Here is a 25,668-nt window from a genome sequence, read left to right on the forward strand (position 1 = left end):
TAGAAAGGTTTTAAACTATGATTTCAATCTGTTTCATATATATATATATATATATAATATTTATTTCTTCTTGGCGAGTTTTGGTAATTTGTTTCTTTGAAGCAACTTGTCCATTCACCTAAGTCATTGAATCTGTAGGTATGAAGTTGTACATGATCATTATTATCTTTTGAATATCTTTAGAAGCTATGTTGATGCATCTGTCTCAGTCTGATATTGGTAATTTTTATCTTTGCTCTTTTTTTTCCTGATCAGTTTGTCTAGGGGTTTATTGGTTTTACTGATGTCCTCAAAGACCCGGCTCTGCAGTTCAGCTTGGATCTTTATGATTTCCTTCCTTCTGCTTATTCCTTACCCTTTCACTAGTTTCTTTTAGGTGGAAGCTGAGATCATTAATATCTGACTTTCTTCTTTTATAATGTAGACATTTAGCATTACACATTTCTCCTAAACACTGATTTAGTAGCATCCCACAAATTCTTTTTTTTTTTGGAGGTGTGTATGCTTCATGGCTTGTGGGATCTTAGTTCTCCAACCAGGGATCAAACCCAGGCCCCAGCACTGAAAGTGCTAAGTCTTAACTACTGGACCATCAGGCAATTAGTACATCCCACCAATTCTAATATACTGTATTTCACTTTCATTCAGTTCATTCTAAATAAATATTTAAACCAAAGTAGCTTTAATTACCAGAGAAGGCAATGGCACCCCACTCCAGTACTCTTGCCTGGAAAATCCCATGGATGGAGGAGCCTGATAGGCTGCAGTCCATGGGGTCGCTAAGAGTCAGACACAACTGAGCGACTTCACTTTCACCTTTCACTTTCATGCATTGAAGAAGGAAATGGCAACCCACTCCGGTATTCTTGCCTGGAGAATCCCAAGGACGGGGGAGCCTGGTGGCTGCTGTCTATGGGGTCGCACAGAGTCGGACACGACTGAAGCAACTTAGCAGCAGCAGCAGCAGCAGCTTTAATTAAAGAGAATAATAATTGTATTTTCTTTTCCTATATTTTGTGTGAGGGGAAAATCAAATAATTATAAGAAGCTCATTTCAAGTTGTTTTATTTAAGGAGCATCTTTCTTTTACATATTTTTAGTCCTTGTTAGATTTTTAAAAAGTAATACATGTTATTTAAAAAACAAAAATATGTATTTTGAGGGTGAAACTTAAGTGATTAGGTTTTGAAAGGAAATGTTTAAAATAATGAAATTTTTGTTCTTTAGAAGTGAAGACTGACCTGAACTTATTATTGGAGTGTCTGAAGTATCAAATGGACAATGCTTTTTCACAAAAGGAAGCTTTGGTTACTATTCATTCAATTTGCCAACAAAACAGTAAGACTTGATAGTGAAATTTTGTTTGTGATTCTTTGTAGTATTGTGATATACGAAATATGCATTGTTCTTTCTCTTCTATTCAGTTATTTTATATGTTACTATGTTCATGTGATTTATTGTCCTTAAAAGAATAATTATGATAAATCTTCTTTGTTTTGTCTGCACATTTTACAGGTAATGCAGGTCTTTATTTTCGGGAAATTGGTGGTTTGATGTTTGTGAAAAATCTTGCAAAGTCAAGTGAACATAGTATGGTAAAAGAAGCAGCCTTATATACATTAGGAGCTGTTGCAGAGCAAAATGGTAAAATATGAAAACTTTATTTCACTTTCCTAAGCATTGTGTTTTACTTTAACAAACTATTGAAGTATAATTTTAGAATTAAATTTTTTACATGTCTGGATAGTTTTATCCAAATGTTTTATTTAAATTAATGCATGCCAAATATTTTATTTAACTTTTTAACTAATGAGGGAAGCAGTAAAATGTTAAAACTGCTTCAAAAGTAATGGCAAAAAACAGTGCTGTAGACTTTTGGGAAAGCTGAATATTATGAACAGGTACATAACTAGTCAGTGTCTGCAGGTCAAAGATCAGTTGCATTCTACTGGTCAAAATGTTTTGCATTTCTGTGGACAAGAATAACTTGGGTCACTATCAGTTTTCTAGAGTTATGAAATAGCCCAAAGACAGTAAAAGGCACAAATAATCTAGAAAGAAGGCTAGATAGGACATTCAGTACTTGTTATCATCCATTTCGAAATCTTTCATAATTTTTTTCTTGCCAATAGTTGGAAACATTTTTTTACTTTTGTCTTTTACTATGCTTATCCCCCCCTTTTTTTTTGGCCATACAAAAGTTTTTTTATTTTTATAAAAATAAATTCATCATTCTTTTCCTTTCTTGTTTCTGAATTTTGAATCGGAGGAAGTTTTCCCATATTCCCAGATTATAGAGGAATCCACCCACGTTTTCTTTTGGTACTTGTGTGACTTTATTTTTTACTTTTGCATATTTTATTCTTTTTGTATTTTCCTGGGGTATGAGATGATGAATGGTTCCAGTTTTATGTGGCAATCCAGCTATCCCAACTCTTCTTATTGTAAAGTAGATCTTTTTCACATTGATTTGAGATGCAGCCACTATCACTTAGTGAGTCTATCTCTAGTTTTTCTATTCTGTTCACTGTCTGTATATTTGGGTACTTGAATCAGAATATTAAGGTAACCCACAACCATCTTGTATGTGGATAAAGATGTTTTGGGTGCTTGGCCGCTCAGTTGTGTCCGACTCTTTGCGACCCCACGGACTGTTTCCTGCCAACTCCTCTGTCCATGGGATTCTTTAGGCAAGAACACTGGAATGGGTTGCCATTTCCTTCTCCATGTTTTGGGTGTGGCTGACAAAAATATTTTTTTTTGTAGTGTACCTGAAATGAAGTTAAATCTAAACCATCAATTTGTCAAATAACTTTATATTCTTATATTTTCATCTATTAACTTCATCACTTGTTTTGAGAATAAGTTAAGCTCTAGGCACTGGGGATAAATAAGACATTGCCTTTGCCTTTGAGAGTGTCTAAAAACTGTTTTAGACACTGGATATATGTGTTCAAATTATGTTTTACAATTCTGCTTATTGCATGATTATCACCAACGAACCCCTCCTTATCAGGTAGGTATCATTTTTGCTTTTTGGAAAGATATTTTTATATCTAGAAGAGTCTTTAAAAATAGCACAACTATCATTTACCCCCTTTTCTAAAGCAGGTTTCTGAATTTTCTTAAATTTTTTTGGCTACATTTTGTTACTTCTCCTCAAATTTTTGGGTCATGTTTTATCTTATATTTTGTTAGGCTTAATTTTGAAATGTAGTTACTGAAAATTCTATGAGATTGCAATACATGCTTTAGAGCTAGGTCAAGTCCTTCTGATTAAAATACTGCTTCTTTGGTCTGCTAATTGAGTAAGCACTTAAATTTGTCAGAATTTGTTATATGACTGATGAATGTCAGTGAAATGAGACTTGGTTGAGAACCATCCATAATGGCAATTTTATATTTTGTTCAGCATATTTTAAAACTTGTTTGTGCTAATACATAGAAATTAAAATTATATTTTCATGTTTCAGTTTACTGTCAGCAGACTTTGTGTACTTCAGAATTGTTTGAAGACTTAACTTGGTTCTTATCTAACAGTGATTCAAACACAAATTTGAAAAGAATGTCTGTCTATGTTATTTTGGTTCTGGTTTCAAATAACAGTAAGTACATTCTCTTATGTTATAGAAATATTTTTTAAAATAATAAATTGGGACAGTATTAATCTTTTTATTCTAGTCAGTGCCTTTTAAAACCTTACTAACTTTTTAGAACTACTGGTTCTAAAGACAATATAGCATGATTTTAATTATTTAATATTTATTAATTTAAAAAATAGTAAAGTGATTTGTATTATTTAACTAGCATTGAAAAGGAATGGGATTAAAAGCAAAAGAGAAGCATTTAATGAATTGTTGTTTCGACACTAAGTCATGTCCAACTCTTTTGTGACCCCCATGGACTATAGCCTACCAGGCTCCTCTGTCCAGGGGATTTCTCAGGCAAGGATACTGGAGTGGGTTGCCATTTCCTTCTCCAGGAGATCTTCCTGACCCAGGGATCGAACCCATGTCTCCTGCACTGGCAGGCAGATTCTTTACTGCTGAGCCGCCAGGGAAGCCCCATTTAATGAATTTATTGGGTTGATTTTCCATTGAATTGGCCATTCAGTTATCATCAGATTTAAGGTCATTATATCAGTCAGCAATGACCTTAAATTTCATGTAGCTCTTGGCTAAAGTTTTACTTTGCTTTTGTTGTTTTAGTTTTATTTTGGAATAATCTTAGCTTCACAAAAAGTTGCAAAGATATTATATAGAGTGTTCCTGTATACCTCTTGCTCAGGCTAAAGGCTATTTTTTTGTTGCTTTATTTAGATCTTCAAATTGTTAGAAATTTTATATGCATTTAAATGCTTCTAGATTTTATTTTTTCAGTTTTTAATATTTTAAATTATTTTTTCTATTTTGGAGCATATTTTGGTACTATAATACAGAACTATGCAAAATAAATGTTTTGTGATTTTTAGAGGAAATTTGAATACTGTCATTCTCTAAGCATAAGTAATACATTTTCCATAATAATCTTGATTATATATTTTTTACCTACTTTAACTCTGTATTGTACTTTATAATACTTTAAAATGGCTGAAAGTTATTTATTAAAAGTACTGCTTAAATGTTGTTTTCCATTTGTGCAAAATTATTTTCTAAACAGAAATCTTTCATGTAATACATGGCAATTTTTTTAAGGGACTGGACAGACACTTGTGAGAGAAACAGGTTGTATTTCAGTTCTATCACAGTTGTTCAAGTAAGTAAATATATGTTTCTTCTTACTAATTATTCATAGCTTAATACCTTAACACATATGTATTAATTACTTTCTTTACTCTTTAACCTAATAGGACTGTTCTTTCAAAATATGAGTTGAATTTGTCAGATGAAAGTGCTTTTCAGAGTTATCAGTTGTGGTCTTCAGTGTGTAGTACTCTTTGTGTCTGTGTCAACAATCCTCAAAATGGTAATTATCTCAAATATTTAAATACAAAAAAAGACTAAAAACAAATAAAAAGCTGATATTTTCCAAGTATACTAAAATATGATTGCCTTTATCCCTTTCAGATGAAAATCAAATGCTTTGCTGCTCACTTTTTACGCATGCTAATGACTGGCTGATAAATTGCATGAAAGCTGAGATAATTCGCCCTATTTGCTCATTTATTGGACTCACTCTTGCAAATAACAGTAAGTATTCATTATTCTCCAGGCTTTATTTGAAGAACTATATTTCAAAGCATAACCTATTGAATTAATTAATGAATTCCAAGTAAATTGGGTCATTTTGGATGCATTTTACTATTGTATAAGTTAAAATCTTATACATAGAAAAACATAGCAAAACTATAAAAACCCACATAGAGTGTTCTCTGAAAAAATTAGAAATTAATAAAAATAAAACATCTAGAAAAGTTCCTAATATCTAGAAATTAAGCAACAAAATACTAAAAAACCCACATCAAAACAAAAACACAAACCTATGAGTCAAAAAAAAAAAAATTACAAAGGAAATTAGAAATGTTTTTAATTTAATGATGATGAAAACACAATATTTTTGACGGAAAGGCTTGCATAGGAAAGAAAAAAGGTCCCAAATCAATTATATTAGTTTCCACCTAAGAAACTAAATAATAAAACAAGTTAAAGTCAATGTAAGCATAACAAAGGGAATAATAAAGAGAACATTAGCAATCAATGAAATATAAAAAGAACAGAATAGAGAAATAAATTAAACCAAAAACTAGATCTTTGAAAAGATCAGTAAAATGGATCCTTTACCCAGACTAATCACAAAATAGAGAGAAGGCCCAAATTATGAGGAATATAGCTTTATGCCACTAAATTAGATAACTGAAGTGAACTGGACAAATTCTTTGAAAGACAAGCTACAAAAGCTCACTCAAGAAGAAATATATAACCTGAGTATTCAATATCTAACACAGAAATTGAATTTGTAGTTTAAAACCTTAACACAGGAAATTCTAGGTCATAAAGGCTTCACTGGTAAATTCTACCAAACATTTAAGGAAAAAGAGTTCTGCATAAATTATTTCAAGAAGTAGAAGTAGAAAAAATACTTCCCAACAAACTTTTAAGGCCAGCGTTATTTCCATACTAAAGCTTGAAAAAAGCATTACAAGAAAACTATAGGCCAATATCCTATATATATATAGATGTAAACACCCGTAACAAAATATTGACAAATCAATCCAGCAAAATATAGAAAGGATAATGTATTCTGATTAGGTGACATTCATTTTAGGAATGCAAGGTTGGTTTAACATTAGGAAATTCACAATATTCATAGACTAGAAAAGAAAATATGATCTTCAAAAATGTAGGAAAAGCTTTTCACGTAATTTAACATACATTCATGACAAAAGATTGTCATGTTCCTAGGTGAGCTAGGAACAGAAGGGAACTTTCTCATTCATGACATTCATGACAAAAGATTGTCTGTTCCTAGGTGAGCTAGGAACAGAAGGGAACTTTCTCGATGTGATAAAGGGCCTCTACAAAATATTACAGCTAATACACTTAAATGGTGAAGGACTTAATGCTTTTCCCCTAAGATTGGAAAGAAGACAAGGATGGCCACTGTCTTTATTTAATTGGACATCCAAGTCAGTGCAATAAGGCAAAAAAATGAAATAAAAGGCATAGAGATTGAAAAGAAAGAAGAAAATATAGTACTTATTCATAGGTGACCTGATTGTATAAGAATCTACAAAAAGCTACAAAACTAATAAGTGATTTTAGCAAAGTTGCAGGATACAAGGTCATATGGAAACAATTAGGAACTTAAAGTGACTATCATTTATGATAATATAAAAAACTCAAAATACTTAGGGATATATTTAGTGAAATATGTGGAATATATATATGCTGAAAACTATAAAACATTGCTGAGATTAAAAAAAAATTAAAACTTAATGGGAGAGATATCATACTCATGGATTATAAGATTCAATTATGTCATAATGTCACTTCTCAAATTCATCTCTAGATTCATAGCATTCCCTATCAAAATCTCAGCAGGCTTTTCTGTAGAAATTGACAAGTTGATTCTAAAATTTACATGGAAATGCAAAGGGGCTAGGATAGTAAAATTTATTTGAAGAAGGACAAAATTGTACTGTACAGTAATCAACAGTGTAGTACTGGTGTAAGTGTAGGTATAGATCAATGGAACAAAATAGAGAGCCTAAAAATAGACACACACACACACACACACACACACACACACACACACATATATGGGTGATTTTCTACAAAGATGCCATGGTAACTCTGTGTTGGAAAATGTAGTATTTTAAATAAATGATGCTGGTAAAAGTATTTACCTATCTGTGAAATATGAATATCAACCCTTACCTTATACAGTATGAAGTGAAGTGAAGTGTTAGTTGCTCAATCGTGTTTGATTCTTTGCAACTCAATTGACTGTAGCTCGCCAGGCTCCTCTGTCCATAGAATTCTCCAGGCAAGGATGCTGGAGTGGGTTGCCATTCCCTTCTCCAGGGAATCTTCCCAATTTGGGGATTGAACCTTCCCGCATTGCAGGCAGATGCTTTACCATCTGAGCCACCAGGGAAGTTGGTATACAAAATTAACACAATCTACAAAAATTAACTTTAAATGATCTATATACCTCAATATAAGAAGTAAACTATAAAACTTCTAGACAAAAACAGGAACAAATCTTTATAATTTGGGAGTAGATACACATTTCTTAGGACACAAAAACATGAGCCACCAAAGAAAAAATTATCATTTGGAGTTCACTGAAATCGAAATATTTTATTTTTCAAAAGTTCCTGTTAAGGTGAAAAGGCAAGCCATCGACTGGGAGAAAATATTTGCAAAATGTACATCTGATAAAGAACTTGTGCCCAGGAAAATCCCAAGGAGATATCACTATACACTCACTAGCATGACTAAAAGTAAAAAGGCTAGTGACATTAAATATTGAGGTTGTGGAACAACTAGAACTTTCTCACACATTGCTGGTGGTATATCTATATTCAGATATTTAAAGCAAATAGTTGTCTTTCACATGCTCACATGCAAAGGAACATATCTCTATATAATTTCAAAAATTGAAACCTATTTCCATGATGCTTTGACATTTCCTCTTTCTTTAAATACCAATTTAAATGAATGATACATAGAGGAACATATTACTCTCAGTGGATTGGTATGAAATAGATTAGAGGCATCATCAACTCAATAGACATGAGTTGGAGCAAACTCTGGGAGATAGTGAAGGACAGGGAAGCATGGCATGCTGCAGTCTCTGGGGTCGCAAAGAGTTGGACACGACTTAGTGACTGAACTACAATTTTAAATACTCTGTACAAGTGTAGACTAGGATGTTCTGCTTATAAGTCTGATTTTTCATTACATAGAATATAATTGAAAATACTTTTTAGTAAAACCTATTTTGGAGTCCCTGTAATACTGAAAATGTCTGAATGAATGAATGAATGAAAGTTGGTCAATCATGTCCGACTTTTTGCCACCAGTCGTGTCTGACTCTTTGCAGGATTATAGTGTACCAGGCTTCTCTGTCCATGGAATTTTCCAGGCAAGAATACTGGAGTGGGTTGCCATTTCCTTTTCCAGGGGATCTTGCTGACTCAGGGATAGAACTGGGGTCTCCCACACTGCAGGCAGATTCTTTACTATCTAAGCCACAGGGAAATTGGAGAAACTGAAAATGTTTACATAGCCTTAAATAACATTTCCTAACAGTCTGTTCCCAGATATAGAAATTTTTGAACATGATTTTTTTTAGATTAAGAGCTTTGTGTTTTATTAAACAATTTTAATATAAAAAGTACTTTTTGTGTTTAAATCATCCTGGCTCAATTTGTGGTTCTAGGGTAGACCGGAAAGAAGGTTTATCACAGAATTATAATCATTAGCCCATATATCCATTGATTATATGTCCCCTGCTTGGATAGGGGCTATAGAGACTATTGAATGCATAGACCCATGGGGTACTTACCCATCAGAATCATTTTCAACAGGGGAACAAAAGACTGAAGGCTTTTAAAAAATGTATCTGTCATTGAATCTTTGCTTGGAATAGTTGTTATGACTCTCAGTAATATGTTATACTTTTATGCTCTAAGAAGTAAAAGAATTAGGCTTACTTAAATAAGATGGATGAAATATGTGGGGTTTTTTTGAAACAGTTAAATTACTTTGTTTTTTGTTGATTTAGCCAATCTGAGGAATGAGTTATTTTGGAATTCAGAAAATAGGCAGCTTGCTGGTTGTAATACCAAGCTAAATAAATGAATCTATAGCTCTTGTAGGACTTGAGTTTAATATCATTCTTGCAAAATTTACCAGTTCTTGATCAATGAAATGAGATGTCTAACATACAAGAAAGAAGTACTATACTATACATATGGTTGTACTATGTTGAAATGAGTTTCTTGTATAAGTAAATAGAATCAGTCTTGTGATTATGTACATGCATAGGTAAGGATTAGATTTTTCATTCTTTAATTTTGGGATTTTTAGTAAGTATTTTTAAAAGTCAAGTTAATGTTATATTTAGTACAAGTTAATTTAATGAAACCATATACTTGTCTTATTTGAAGTATTAATAGTTCTGCTACTTTTTTCCTTAAGCTTATGTTCAGAAATACTTTATATCTGTGGGTGGACTGGATGTATTGTCTCAAGTTCTTGTGCAACTGGAATCTGATTCACACAAGACTCCTTTCAGTGCTAAACTTGCAGTGGTGGTGACAAAGACAGTGGATGCATGCATCGCTGATAATCGTGAGTGAAAATGCTTAGTAATTTTTCCACAGTTGCATTTTGTTTGAATTTGGCATGGTGAGTGTTGAAATGGTATTGAACACAAACATGGATTGGACTTCTAGTTTCTCATAAGGGGGAGAGAAACTTAGAAATTATCTAGTCCGACTCCTTATTTTCTCATGGAGGTTATGACGTCCTTAAGGATTCAAATCTAGGTCTTCTGATTTCAGATTTGATGATAGAATCAAGAGAAGAGTCTGTCAGTCTTAAATCTTTGTTTCACTTACAAAGCAGCATTAAATGAAAAAGATTAGAAATCAAGGGACATTTTGGAGACATAGGGAATGGAAAGTCCGATTTATAGATTTTAAAAAATGAGATAAAGAATTAAGGTAAGCCTCTATCCAGTAAGTATGAGAGGAACTTATCCTACCACAACTAGTGAGTGGCTGAACCAGACTAGAACTTATGGCTATAGATTTTAAAAAATGATGTAAAGAATTAAGGTATGCCTCTATCTGGTAAGTATGAGTTGGACTCATCCTACCATAACTGAGTGGCTGAACTAGACTAGAACTCATAGCTGCTTCTCACATGTACAAATACTGAAGAATGATAGTCCACAAATTTTGTAATAAGCAGTTCTTGAAATTCATAAATAACTTAAAAAAATGGTAGATCATTTTTTAAAAATTCAGTTATGTGCTAGGCTCTATGTAAGCTCTAGAGATAAAAAAATCATTACGACATAGTCCTCTGAGGAATTCACAACCTTTTTGTTGCTATCAGGACTATTGGATTCTGAACTCTGTTTTTAAAAACTGCAAAAAAAAAAACAACAACAACCCATGAGAAGTGTAACTTCTTGAATTTTTCACATCTCAGTATAGATTCAAGTATGCTTCACTGCATCATTAACATCAATAGAACCACGACCAGCTAGTAGTGTATTTCAATGACAGGCAGGAATTGATTACATAGGAAGGTCTATACTGTCAGTCTAGATAAGACAAGGTATGTAAGATGAGAGTAAGCAGCTTTTAGGGAAGGTAGTATTATTACTTCATATTCACAGCACTATACAGGACAACTTAGGAGAAAGCATCCTTCAAAAAATTTGCTTTAGTATAATGTCTTTAGTATGGGAAGAGGAATTAATGAGGGCTTTATAAGCCTCCATCTTATTATAATGCATTTGTTTATAGTCATACATATATATTACATGTTATATGAGATGTGAATTTTAGATACTATGTAGATATATAATATCATTCTCCCAGGATAAGATCTGAAAAATAGTATATGTAATATCTGGAAAATATGTATAGGTAGGGATAAGCTGTAAGTTTGTACTTGTTCTTTTTTTTCCCCTTTTTAAGCTACTTTTGGTGTTGTATTATCCAAGTACCACATTGTTTCAAAACTTCTGGCATTGCTGCTTCTTGACAATCTGGATTCAGGAGAAAAATTTAGTGTCATACTTACTCTTGGTCATTGTACAGAGGATTGTGGTAAGTACTGGATTTATTTAGCATGTTAATTAAAACAGTAGAGTGGAAATACACTGTTATTTCCTCCCCAACTTAAAAGTACTGTTGCCTTTCTCCTAGTCCCCCAGCCAGTCATTCATTGCTCCTCATCCTTCTTCATCCATGGTATTCAGTCAGTCACTAAGACCTGTGGTTCTATGAATACATCTGTTTATCCTTCCTTATCATTTTCTACTCAATTCCAGTGCTACTTTCCCAACTTAAGCCCTTAGCCCCTCAACATCTTTCATCAGGGTTTTTGCAAGAGAGTCCTCCTTGTGTCCTCTTCCTTCTGTCTCCGTTTTTTCATTCTATTCCTCACATTGCTGCACAGATATGATCCTGTTCTCCCTTGTTGAAAATCTTCAGAAAGTTCTATCTTTCTTTCTCTATTTATCATTCTCTCCTATTTTTTCTCTTCCCCTTTCATTTTTTCCCTCTAGTTTCCTGCCATTTCACTTGCCTCCTTTCCAACCTTCTTCACTTTTCTCTCTCTCCTCCTCCCACGTTTCCATTTCCCTTTCTTTGTGCTTTCTTGCTTCTTCTGCTCTCTCTTCCCTCATTTTCCATTCTCTCCATTCATTTATTTCTCTATACTTTCTCTTCACCTGTATATAATTTAGGGTTTACTATGCCTTTAAACGGAGAAAGCAATGGCACCCCATTCCAGTACTCTTGGCTGAAAAATCCCATGGATGGAAGAGCCTGGTGGGCTGCAGTCCATGGGGTCGTGAAGAGTTAGACACGACTGAGCGACTTCACTTTGACTTTTCACTTTCATGCATTGGAGAAGGAAATGGCAACCCACTCCAGTGTTCTTGCCAGGAGAATCCCAGGGACTGGGGAGCCTGGTGGGCTGCCGTCTATGGGGTCACACAGAGTCAGACATGACTGAAGCGACTTAGCAGCATACCTTTAAAATTATTAATTTTTATTTTTTAATTGCGGTATAATTGGCAACTAAACCTTTTTTTAAACCAAGTGAGGACAGTTCATTTACTCTTATGAGATATGACACTACTCTGTGGCTGTATTTCACAGATTATCACTTATGAGACGTAGGTATCTTATGTAAGTAGATTATTTTCTAAATTGAAAATACTTTTGAAACTTTGTTTTTCTGTATTTTAAAATTTGAACTATGTTGATAATTATCACAAGAAAGAATTATGACCTCATGCATATAGTTTAAGATAAAATAACTCTCAGAATTCCATGATGGTCCAGTGGTTAGGGCTTGGCACTTTCACTATCAGTTTGATCTCTGCTTGGGGAACCAAGATCTCGTAAGCCCCATGGCACACCCAAAAGAAAGATGAAATAACTATTTTCTACTTTAATTTTTGATGTGTTTTCCAGAGGAAAATCAGTATGACTTTTTTAAAAACAATGGCCTTCCACTCATGATACAAGCCTTAACTGAATCTCAGAGTGAGGAACTAAACAAAGCTGCCACTTTTGTGCTTCACAACTGCAAAAAAATTAGTAAGTTTACTATTACTTAAAAAAATACCTACCAAAGTTTTTGAAAGAGAATTTACATCTGCTTTTTAGCTCCCAGCCTCCTCTTACATTTGAAAAGTAGATTATATAATTTTGACATGACAGCTAGAGTATTACAGCATATAAAAAAACTTCTGTGGAAGGGAGCAACAGTATAGATAATTCACTTATTTAATGCACTGTGGACAGATTTAGTTGTAGGACTTAAATCTGAGGGCTACAGGTGACTTAGGATTAAATCATAATATAAAGTACTTTCATTTATTTATTTAAAAAATATTTGAGTGCCTCTTATTTGCCAGGCACTGTGCTAGGCTTTAGGGAGACAGTGATAAGGTACAGCAGTCTATGTGCTCATAGAACAGTTTAACTGGAGAAATAGGAAGTAGATGAATATATTATTATAAATTAATGCAAACGTTAAGATTGGATGGAGCACAGATCTTAACCTGTAATAAAAGACAGTGACCTAGACTTGGAGCAGAACAGGCTTTGGGAGGAAGTGATTTTTCACCTGAGATCTGAATGTAGAGTTAATTAGGTGAAAAGAAGGGAGTTTGTCTTGGTCCAGTGTCTCAAGCATAAGCAACAGTGAGGCACAAAGGTCCTGTGAGAGGAGACAACCTGGAGCATCCAAGAATTGATGGCTGGAGCATAGCGGAAATAGCCCTGAAAAGGAGTTTGGTCTTTTGAAAGGAAAATTGCAGCCACAATACGTAAAAAAATTTAAAATTATAGGAAGGAACCTATAATCCACAGTTGTGGAAACTGTGTTAAAAAAATACTTTAAAACCAGTATGCATAAACTTGAGCATGTTTATATGCCTGGTATAACATGTTTTCATGCTATTTTTTCCCTATAATTCTGAAAAGTAAAGTCTATTTTATGACTCTTCGGGTCCTCAACTTCTGCCAAGCACTTTCTTTCCACTTAGTTTCATTACCAATTAGGCAGTTAAGATGGTTTGGATGTGCAAAATTTAGAGAAGGGGTTGTGGGGTATGAGTTTGTCCTTATTTCAAGTGTTCAAATAGCATTTCTAGTAATGGATAAACTCACTATTTTTTTTCCATATTTCAAAGCTGAGAAGTTATCTCTAAGCCTAGGAGAATATTCTTTTGATAAAAATGAAGAGCATTTAAAGGACATAAATATGAAAGAGAAGAATCTTGAAGATTATTGGAAGAAAGCAAAGGAAATTTTACACAGAATAGAAGAACTTGAAACAGAAGGAAATGAGGTTGGCTTTTTTGTTTCAAATAATACAGAACTTTTTTCAAAATTTTTTTAATAATAGAAGTTGGAGGGTAAAATATTTTTCTTACAAATTTAATTTTTATTTTTATGGTTTTAAATTTAAAATTCAATAGTAATACTTGAGGAATCATCCTTGAACACAGAAAAAAAATATTTTTAAAAAGTGAAAATGAAGGACTTCCCTGGTGGTCCAGTGGTTAAGAGTCCGCCTTCCAATACAGTGCATGCAGGTTCAATTCCTGGTCAGGGAATTAAGATCCCACATTCCACGCGGGCATTAAGCCTGGCCTTCACGACTAGAGAGCCTTCTTGCTGCAGACGGCAGAGCCCAGGCACTCCAGAACCTTGGTCTCTACAACTACAGAGAAGCCTAGGTGCCACAACTGTAGAGCAGCTTAAAATAAATATTTTAAAAAGTGGAAATAATGACTGAAAAAATAAGAGACATGGAGGATAGAGTCATGAGATCTATCATTTATATAGTAAGGGTTTGAGAAAGAGAAAGAATGGAGAATAGTTGACCCTTGAACAACAGGTGTTTGAACTGCTTGAATCTATTCATACATGACTTATTTTGACTTTATTTTTGTGTAAACTGTGAGATATATGTTCCCATCTGACTATCCAATGTCCCCTTTCTCCCTAATGTAAACTTCATCTTTTATAATGTATATTCTATTGACAATCATAAACTTTTTATATATTATTTAAAGGGAGTGTAATTTGGATTATAAAACAAATGATTATTTTGAAATTATTTATTTATTTTTACATTATAGGAAAATATAAAAGGAGAGAATTATAAGAATAATGTTTCATCTGTGAACATAAATATTCAAGATACACTGAAACACCTCCATGCAGATAGCAGCGGTGGTGTTCCCAAAGCAGAGGATAAAGATAAAAGCCAGGCTAGAAAGCTACATGGTTCTAAGTCCCATAAAGTCATGTCTAAAGCATGTACAAATGATGATCAAGTGAAGATGGTATTACGGAGTGCAAATCCAGTTAATGCTTGTTATAGGGAGAGTGGGCAAAATAAGACTTTATGTACAGCCAATTCAAGCTGCAAACAAAACCTATGTGAAGAAACAACTTCTGAAAAAAAGAACTTTGTTTCTCAGTCAAGGTATAATTTAATAATTGTTTCTAACTTTTATTTACTTATTCAGCATGTGTGTGTGTGTGTGCCTATAGTACAATGTGCTATACTCTTAAGCACTGGGATACAGAAATGATAAAACATGGTTTTGGGGAGGAACCTAATGTAGGAAGTTTTGGGAAAGGGGTTTGGATGGGACAGTCTTGGCCAATTCATCTAGGGTCTGGCATGTCATGCGCAAGATTTTCTGTTTTAACTTACAAGGTATAAGGAGCCATTGACAATTTTAAATCAAATGGCACAGTCAGATTTGAATTTTAGAAGGGATACTCAGAAAACTTAAACTGAATGTCTATAGCTGAAATAACGATGCACATATTGATACTCAATCAGCAATTTGGCAAAAGCCAGTTTGTAAGTTTAATTTGATAAATGGGGTTAAGGTGTGAATAAGATCTGGTTTAGGCTCACCTTTTCATTTGTTCCCTGTACCTCCTCTCCTGTACATGTTCTTTCTCCCTCACGGGTAGCCTATGGGGCTGGACCTGGAATCATAGGCTCTCTTCCAAGAACCTATCTTGTGTTCTGCTCTTCTGATAGTTACTGGACTATGAGGGAGACTGAAGAGGATGCTGCTATGTTTTGGGAGGTTGTAGGGTAAACCAAGTGTTAGAAAGATGGATTATATCATCACATTCCCTTTTTCCTTTTCCAAACCATTCTTCATGTAATTTTAACTTGATTTCTTAGGGATGTAGAATTGGGAATTAGTGAAATATGCTCTTGCGCCAGCCTTCTTGCCCTCTGGCCCACTGAATTTGTTATTTCCTCTTTTTTGCTTTTCTTCTTTCCTATTTTCCTTTTTTTTCCCCCATGTTTCTGCTGACATAGGTATTATTGCCCTTTGGAGTCTTGTTTAACTCCACTTTTTTTTTTTTTTAATTGAAGTAGAGTTGATGTTACAGTTACAATGTTTCAGCTGTACAACAGTGATTCACTTACTATTCTTTTTCAGATTCTTTTCCATTATACATTACTCCAAGATATTGAATCTAGTTTCCCATTCTATACTGTAGGTCCTTATTATCTATTTATATATAATAATTAACTCCACTTTTAGAAACAAGGTTGTATGTAACTGCTGCATTCCATACTTTGGCAGAATTTGGTGAGTTTTGGTAGATCCTGGTGCCAGCTCCTTCTTTCTGCCAAACTCTGCTTATATAGAAACATTTGTTCACACACCAGTGTTTACTTACAGTAATCTTGTGTCTGTTTTCTTTTAGAGACCATATTTTTAAACACCCAACTCCTGTTGCCCAAAACACAAAGCAACACTTACCAGTAACAGGTATGACTAAAAATGTTTCTTCTTTGATTGTTGAACATATTCAAGTGATATAGCTAAAAATGTACATTGGTATATCTTCTCTCTGACATATAAGCCATGCCTCTACCTCTCTTTCTAAACTAAGTGCTTCAGTCACCTTTTGTTAATATCCAGAACCTTTCTGTTTATCCACTAGGATGACGGATGTGTAGTCCTGGGCTACAGTTTATAAAAATTTTCAGAATTAATAAATCTTGTAAATGTCACATACTTTTTACTAATCAAAAATACCTTGCATTTTGCATTTTTTTCTCCAGATCCATTTACATTATGTTCAGATATAATAAATAAAGAAGTCATCAGTTTTCTAGAAACAGATAGTTGTTCCAAAATGTTGAGGTATAGATGCTCAGGTAAGTATTTTTTTAATTGTAATTGTTTCATAATTAAAGTTTATATGACATAAGTTAACTAGAATTTGTAATAGTTCTACCAGTGTGATTTAAACTTCATTCCCTTTGGAGAAATAACAATCATGGGTGTCATAAAAAATGCAAATTAATACCTTTTATCTACAGTAGCCTGTGTTCCCAATGTTTGTTCATATGCGTCAACACAGCTAATAGTTTTTAAAAATTACCTTATAATTCTCTTTTTGTCACCATCTATAAGTTTAGCTTTACTGAGTAAGGTAAACATTTTTTGTATTTTCAGAGTCAATAAATAGGTATATATTCTGGATTATGTTCTGAAAATCATAGACATTAACTGTCTATTATATTTATAGTAAATTTATAAGTTTTTCTAGTGTTCCATGTCCCATTATTTCTTTTCCTTCGGGGTCCTCAGTGCCTACTCCATCCTTTCTTCTTCATATCCAAGCATTTGCTCTTTGTTTACTATTATTGTCACACTCTGCCCTTTGGAGAAAATTGAGGCTATTCCACATTAGGCTCAAAATACTACTGTTCTTCTGTTTTCCACCAGTCGTGTCCAACTCTTTGCAGGATTATAGCCTGCCAGGCTCCTCAGTCCATGGAATTTCCTACACAAGAATACTGGAGTGGGGTGCCATTTCTTCCTCCAGGGGATCTTCCTGACCAGGGATCGAGCCTGTGTCTCTGTCTCCTGCATTGGCAGGCAGATTCTTTACTACTGAGCCATCTGTTATTCCTTGATCTTTCTCCTCCTGCCAGATTTCTGCAGGTATTTCCCCCACTAAATAATCTACAGCACTTACTCAACTCTGCTGCAACATATACTTTTTGGTATCATCTCTCATTTTACCAATGATTTCAAATCTGTATCTCCACACTTCACTTGTACCTTGGGTTATAGCCACATTCTGCCATTTCCACCTGTATCCAGGACATACTCACTTTAATATCTTGTTATTTCAAGTTTAATATATTCAAAACACAACAACTTTCTCCCTCTTAAACTGCCCTCCCTCCAGCGTCTTCATTTTTGTTAATATTGCCACTATTCTTCTGGCCCCCCAAATTTCAAACATTGAGTCATCTATAACTATCTTTTCTCCTTACACCCCCTATTTCTAGTCTATCAGATTTGGTTCTTTCTTTCTTTCCCACACAGGCCTCTTTTCCTTCATGCCTCAATTACTCCAGCAACTCTGCAGCAGTCTTTCAGTCTCAAGTCTCACCAACCCCCAAGTCATGCATAGTGCTATTAACTTCTCTTCCTCGTGTGCTTTTTATCATGTTACCAGGGTAAAGAACCCTCAGTGCTCCTCTGTAACTCACCAAATCAAACTCTCTGCCTGGCTTTCAAAATTGTGTGGAATTTTGTTCTTGTTCCACTTGTAAAATTTTACTGTACATCTGTTCTACCCAAAATGTGCCATGCTTATTCCAGACTCTGCCATTCGATCTATCACAATTGAGCATTGTTCTAAACATCTCTTTTACCCTGCTGCTGCTGCGTTGCTTCAGTCATGTCCAACTCTGTGTGACCCTATAGACGGCAGCCCACCAGGCTCCTCCGTCCATGGGATTTTCCAGGCAAGAGTACTGGAGGGGGGTGCCATTGCCTTCTCCAATGCATGAAAGTGAAAAGTCAAAGTGAAGTCGCTCAGTCGTGTCCGGCTCTTAGCGACTCCATGGACTGCAGCCTACCAGGCTCCTCCGTCCATGGGATTTTCCAGGCAAGAGTACTGGAGTGGGGTGCCATTGCCTTCTCCGTCTTTTACCCTAATAGCTCATTATTCATCAATTTTACCTCAGAAATCTCTGCCTTCTCCCAGCAAATGTTGTATTTCAGAATCCCCACATTTGTTTTCTGGACTATTTGAGTTATCCCTCAACTGATTCTCTTACTTTTCAGCTGAACTTTCTGTTAGACAAATTACATCATATCCCTGCTTGATAAATATCCCTCAGTTCTCCCATTGACTTGAAGATAGCTAAAAATCCTTAGGATGGTTCTCAAGACTCTTATTGATTGGCCCCTGGCAACCCTTACCAGCCTCAACTTTTCTCCCACACTTCTCATACCTATACTCTAGCCACACATGACACCTATGATTGTCTGAACACACTACACTTTCTCACTCTTCTGTGCTTTTGAAAATGTTCTTTGTATTTAAAATGTCTTCATCCCTGCCAACTTTTTATCTGGCTAACTTTTCCTTTAGGTGACAGGCAAATAGAGTACCTTATAATGTATGGATGTGGCTAACATTACCTGAAGCTACTGATCAATGTTAAAATTTAAAAAAAGATAGTCAGACTTTATGTGTCTGTTAATATGATGCAGTTAGAAGTCCACAGTACTACCTGAGAGGAATTCTACTAAAAACAAGTTAATCTGAATCTGATCAGTCATCTAGATCTACTTAACAGTTTCTTGGGCACACAGGAACATTTTAAAGGATACAACTAGGATGTAATCAGCAAAACCCTAACTTTGGGAACCTGCACATTACAAATGACCTGGTGTCTCCAACAGGCAAATGACAAAGAGGAAGAGAGGAGAATTGATAGATTAAAAGAAACTCAAGAGACGTATCAGCTGAATGTAATGGTCAACCTTGTTTGAATCATGATTCAAATAAACCGACCATAAAAAGAAAGTTTTAAAATGATGGGGAAATTGAGCATTGACTGGATATTAGATTACATTAAGCATAATTTTCTTAGGTGTGATAGTGGTTTTGCTGTTTAAAAAAATAAGACAAAATAAGTACTTTTTAAAGAGTTCTTATCTGTTGAGAATGCATATGAAATAACACTCAAATGCAACTTCCAGGCTTCATAATCCAGTGTGTACAGGAAGGCAGAGCTGAGTAGGTAGAGAAAGATAAAATATGATTGGTCATGAGTTAAGAATAGTTGAAGCTAGATGATGGAAACATGGTGGTTCATTATTCTTTTCCATTCATTCTCATGTATTTGAAGTGTTCCATAATATTAAAAAAAAAAAAAAAAAGATGACTGAGCCTAAGGGTCACTTCTTTTGGATATCTTCCCTGACAGTGACTCCTGCTCAGAATTAGACCAAGCTAGACTCTCCTTTCCTATATCACCATAAGTGTTTACACCTCTGTGGCAACACTTGTATTTGTTGTCTTTACTTTTTCATATGATGTGGCTTTGAGTTTCTTGATGTATTTATAATTAACTTCCTGATTTCACTTGTTACTATCATAAAGATATTTGCTTTCATAAATTTGTTATTAAATATTTTATAACATCTATGCATCATTTTAATTTGTTTTCTTTTAGGTTGCATAGCAGTAGGAAAATCCCTGAATAGTCGAAATTTTAGCAAGCTCTTGCACTGTTGCCCATACCAATGTGATCGTCACAAAGTCATTGTGGAAGCTGAAGACAGATATAAAAGTGAACTAAGGAAATCACATATCTGTAACAAAAGTAATTAATTCAGCAGTTTAAAAACTGTAATTATGACTGTACCTTCTGAACTATGATCTAGAACGTTAAGTATATTAAAAGCTAAAGGGTACAGAAAGTGTTGAAAAGAAAATCTGTCTCTGAGCAACCATAATTTAAAATGTTCCCAGGGAGTAGATTTAGTCTCTGGTGGTTTAAAAATTCTTCCTAATCCACCTAAGGAGTCCCATTAGAAGGGGGAAAAAGGAAATATCATACTAATGGAATTGTGATACTACTCAGATTAATACTTTAAGTAGGCTAAATGTTTTCGTATTTTTCAGAAATTCTGCTGACCCCACGTAGAAGACGTCAACTCAGTAGTGAATCTACTACCCCTGGAAGAATAAGTGAATATACTTAATTTTTAAATAAATATAAATTTCATATATTCCTGAAATAGAACAGCTCAATGACTGTTCTCAGTCACATCATTAATGGCTTCTAAATAATAACCCTTGGCTCTGATAAGAGTCATATTTCCTGAGAAAAGAGGTTTCGCTCTTCCCTTCCTCATGCCACTCGCTCATCTCTTGCTTTCTAGCTGGGGAAGGAGCAGGAAAAACTTAACATTTATTAAGAACCCATTATGTATTAGGTGTTTTATAGACATTATTTCCTTTATTTCATAAAATAAAATTGTAAGATAAGGTATTACTTTATTTCCACTTTACTTTCTTTTCTTTTAGGTTGCATAGCAATAGGAAAATCCCTGAATAGCCAAAATTTGCCAGTGAGCAAATGGCAGGACTTAGATTCAAATGCAAGTTTGTCTTTCTTCAGAACCCCCAGTTCATTCCTCTGTATCACATTTCTATTTTAGCACTTCAGATAATCAAAATTGAAAAGACAAATAGTATAAAGCTTAGATCCCTGCTTAAAAATTAATATACTTCTCAAACTATGAGTTAATTTATAGTTTTTTTTTAAACTACAGGGTTAACAGTTCAGGTTTATCACCATTTCAAATTTATCATGAGACTTAAAGAACATTACCATTTTCTTCTGTTCATATGGAATTAGTACCTGCAGAATAAGAGTAAGCAATTGAGTACATTACTTGTCAAAGTAACCTAGAAATTAATAGCCATTAGTAACTATAGAGTCATTCTGTTATTTATTGTGAAGAGGTCTGGACTTGATCCATCCAGGAAACATTTTGCCACTCACTTTTGTTTGGCCATTTTCACTGCCAAAACCTTGAAAGAAATTTCAAATTTACTTTTTATAACTGGGTCTTTTTCAAGATTAAAATTTCTGCATATAAATTAAAATTAAGTGCAATACCAGTATAGGGTAGCCCACTTTTTGAAGTAATATTTTCTGTAGAAACTGTTAGAAAATACATATTTTTCCATAGAAATGTTGCAGTTGGAAATCTTGTCTTTGACAAGGAATTGGCATCGAATTAACAATAGAATTTCTTCAGCAGCATGTCTTAAAAGCAAATATAAAACAACTGAAAATATTTGATAATCATTTTTCATAGTAAAGTCATTTGCAGAACCTCATGAAATATACATAATTATTCCTATATATTGATTATACAAAGGGATCCTAAATACTGTTAGAATCATTTTCAACTCATAAACACCTACATCTTTTTTGTAGGTTAGAACTGCTTAGTTAAAATCAAATAATAAGTTGGCCTGCTTTTTTTCAAATTTAGGCATCTGGAGGATTAGATTGGTCTTATATCTCTTATGGGGCTTCCCAGGTGGCACTAGTGGTAAAGAACCTGCCTGCGAAGGCAGGAGACGTGGGTCAGGAAGATCCCCTGGAGGAGGGCATGGCAACCCACTCCAGTAATCTTGCTTGGAGAATCCCATGAACAAAGGAACCTGGAAGACTATAGTCCATGGGATCACAAAAAGTGGGACATGTCTGAAGCGACTTAGTATGCATGCATATCTCTTTTACAAGTAGGCCAGGAATATTTGATGTACTGTTTTCCCCCTCTTAATAAATATCCCTTTCATACTAGAGACATTCATTACCTTTCATTTGGTTATAGGTTACACTCAAATTTGAGACTGTTCTTTTGAGAAGGGACCATTGCAGCATCTAAGTATTTAAAAGAGTCTTGGGGACAAGGCTTTTTTAGGATGGATTGAAAAATAAGTCTAAAACTGAGGCTTCTTGCCTACTTTACCCTGCTATTTTCTTCCCCCTGTTTTCTTCTAATGCCCAATCAGTATAAAAAAGAGCACTAAAGAAGCCACAGAAGGGAGCCTTGTGATGTAGAGAGCTGTTTCCCCTTGTAGGCTGCCCACTACTCTGCTGCAGAAACCTTTGAGGAGTTGAGCACAGATGTTAATTTAAGTTAGAAGTCATTGAAATGGCAACTGCAGTAGAAAAGTGGGGATGGGCTCTACATGAACACCCCAAGACCCAATATCCTGAATGATATAATAACCCATCTGGTTCTGATTATAATGAGTTTTGAGATCATTTAGCAAGTCAAATTGAAATCATCTATTTCTTGGAGAACTACAGTTTTCCAGTAGACCCAAAAGTAAGTAAGTAATTTCATTGATGAGTTTTTAAAAATTTATATATATATATATATTAATTTTATATTTAAAATATATTAAATATATATGATTTTATTTTTGGTTGCTCTTTGTCTTCGTTGCTGCGTGCAGGCACTCTCTAGTTGTGCGGAGAGCAGGGGCTACTCTCCATCGCAATGCATGGGCTTCTCATTGAGGTGGCTTCTCTTGTGGAACACAGAGTCTAGGCACACAGGCGTCAGTGGTTGCAGCACACAAGCTCAGCAGTTGTGGCACACTGGCTTAGTTACTCTGAGGCATGTGGAATCTACCCGGACCACAGATCGAACCCGTGTCCCCTGCACTGGCAGGTGGATTCCTATCCACTGTACCACCAGGGAAGTCCCAGTGATAAGTTTTAAAACACTTTTTACCAGTAGTAACTTTTTTTTTCTTTCAACAAATATTTATTAATCACCTCCCGTGTGTCTGACACAATTTTAGGCACAGGGGACATAATGGTGAGTGAAACAGACAAAAATCCCAGTCTTCATGAATCTGACATTCTAAGCAATACCATTTGATAATAATTAGACATTGTTTCATTGATTTCTTGGCCTTCTGCTGCTAAGATTTTTCTCTTCTGATTTAAGAGATCTGAACTGTGGCTTCTATCTTAGGAGAGATGGACTAACAGTCCTGACCTGCAAAGGCAAGATTTTCTAAGGTTGTCCCAGCAGTTATTCCAGGTCCTACTAGAGTGAATAGCAGCCTTATTTGGAAATACAAAAACTCCTCCTCATCAGCATTAACAATGAATTAAAAGCCTTAAAGGAAGAGTATTTCCTGGTAATCATGACTAGAAAATATTTGTTTACGGATACCAACTGTGTATTCTTTCTGTTGTAGAAATTACCCCTAAAAACCAGATAAAACTTCCTCCTTGTGCAGCCTGGTTGGTTTGCTTTTTTTTTTTTTTTTTTTTTGTTAGTTTTAATCAAGCTGAGCCCTCATATAGGTAAAGAACATGTTCTTTAAGTCAAATTTCAAAAGAGACCCTTAATCCTTTAAAAATATTAATCAAGCATGATAATTAAAGTAACAAGTGTTGATATTCTTTTCTATGAAGTTATGGAGCCCTTTGGGAAGACTGTAGCTGTAAGACAGGTAAGTGGTTCACTGTCTTCACAGAAATGTTAAAAGAGTTAACAACCAAATGTTTATAAAATTTTGTGTTTCTTGATTATCGTAAGATTAAGTTACAATTATTGCAGGATCACAGTGATAGCATCTAGGTTGATAGTAGGTGCTCAGAGTTTGTTTGTTTGTTTGTTTTCATTTGAAGTGGATTTCCATATGATGAGTAGCCCAGGCATGAAGTTTTCTCACTGTGTAATCCATATCCTTAGTTTTTATTTGATTCTCAAGATCTCTTTTTTTAGCAAGTACTAATATATTCTACAATTCTCATTAATTACAGAGAAAAGAAGAATTCGTAAAAACTTTACCAAAGAAGAAATAAATTACCTTTTCAATGGAGTTAAGAAAATGGGAAATCACTGGAATTTAATTTTGTGGTCTTTCCCCTTTCAACAAGGACGGAAGGCTGTGGACCTTGCTCACAAATACCACAGGCTGACCAAATGCCCCAAGCATGTGGCTCCTTGATTGGAAGAAGACTTGTCAGTTTTTAGTTTGACACCTTGAAAAACAGTGTGTTAAAAATACAAAATTTAAAATATTTTTAGACACTCTCATGAGACAGGAAATGTGGCAATGGGGATACTGTTTTAATTATTTTTTGTGATGCTGTAGCTCATCAGACTATTAAAATAACTTACAGGACTTCCCTGGTGGTCCAGTGTCTAAGACTCCTTGCTCTTTAAGACTCCTTGCTCTCAATGCAGGGATCCTGGGTTCAGTTCCTGGTCAGGGAATTAGATCCCATAAGTTGCAACTAAAGATCCCCTGCAACTAAGACCCAGTGCAGCCAAATAAATAAATTTTTTTTAAATTATAAAACAAGTACATTTTCTTTTAAAAATTTTATTTTATTGTATTTTTGGCTGCAATAGTTGTGATGTGTGGGGTTCTCTCTAGTTCTGGTGTGAGAGCTCTCTAGTTGTAGCAGGCAGCCTTAGTTGCCCCATAGCATGTGGGATCTTAGTTCCCTGACCAGAGATTGAACCCATGTTCCATGCATTGGAAGGCAGATTCTTAACCACTGGACCATCAGAGAAGTCCCTAAAACAAATACATTTTCAATGTGTAGATTAGTAGGACAAAATTCCATATGAGGTAAAACATGTTTAGGATTATGTTTTTTTCCCTTAAGCTCAACCTAGGTCAGAGAAAAAAAATTATTGGCCTTTAAACATTATTTGAAATTATATACTATATGAGACACTGGATTTAGTATTTTTCAGTCAGTTCAGTTCAGTCGTTCAGTCGTGTCCGACTCTTCGCGACTCCATGAATCGCAGCACACCAGGTCTCCCTGTCCATCACCAACTCCTGGAGTTCACTCAGACTCACGTCCATCAAGTCAGTGATGCCATCCAGCCATCTCATCCTCTGTCGTCCCCTTCTCCTGCCCCCAATCCCTCCCAGCATCAGAGTCTTTTCCAATGAGTCAACTCTTCACATGAGGTGGCCAAAGTACTGGAGTTTCAGCTTCAGCATCATTCCCTCCAAAGAAATCCCAGGGCTGATCTCCTTCAGAATGGACTGGTTGGATCTCCTTGCAGTCCAAGGGACTTTCA

General features: G+C 34.8%; 1 protein-coding gene across 1 annotated transcript; it reads left to right on the forward strand.

The window, feature by feature from the left end:
- Window positions 1-1,004: 1,004 nt before the first annotated feature.
- On the forward strand, window positions 1,005-24,516 carry TERB1 (telomere repeat binding bouquet formation protein 1). Its single transcript, XM_070388292.1, has 14 exons — window positions 1,005-1,338; window positions 1,516-1,644; window positions 3,474-3,605; window positions 4,695-4,755; window positions 4,850-4,965; window positions 5,067-5,189; window positions 9,648-9,800; window positions 11,162-11,293; window positions 12,671-12,796; window positions 13,897-14,054; window positions 14,851-15,200; window positions 16,460-16,524; window positions 16,821-16,916; window positions 20,247-24,516. The coding sequence occupies exons 1-14, from the start codon at window positions 1,275-1,277 to the stop codon at window positions 20,402-20,404; spliced, it is 1,863 nt and encodes a 620-aa protein (XP_070244393.1). The 5' UTR covers window positions 1,005-1,274; the 3' UTR covers window positions 20,405-24,516.
- Window positions 24,517-25,668: the final 1,152 nt, after the last annotated feature.

Source organism: Bos mutus, chromosome 18, assembly GCF_027580195.1.
Source record: "Bos mutus isolate GX-2022 chromosome 18, NWIPB_WYAK_1.1, whole genome shotgun sequence".
Lineage (NCBI taxonomy): Eukaryota > Metazoa > Chordata > Mammalia > Artiodactyla > Bovidae > Bos > Bos mutus.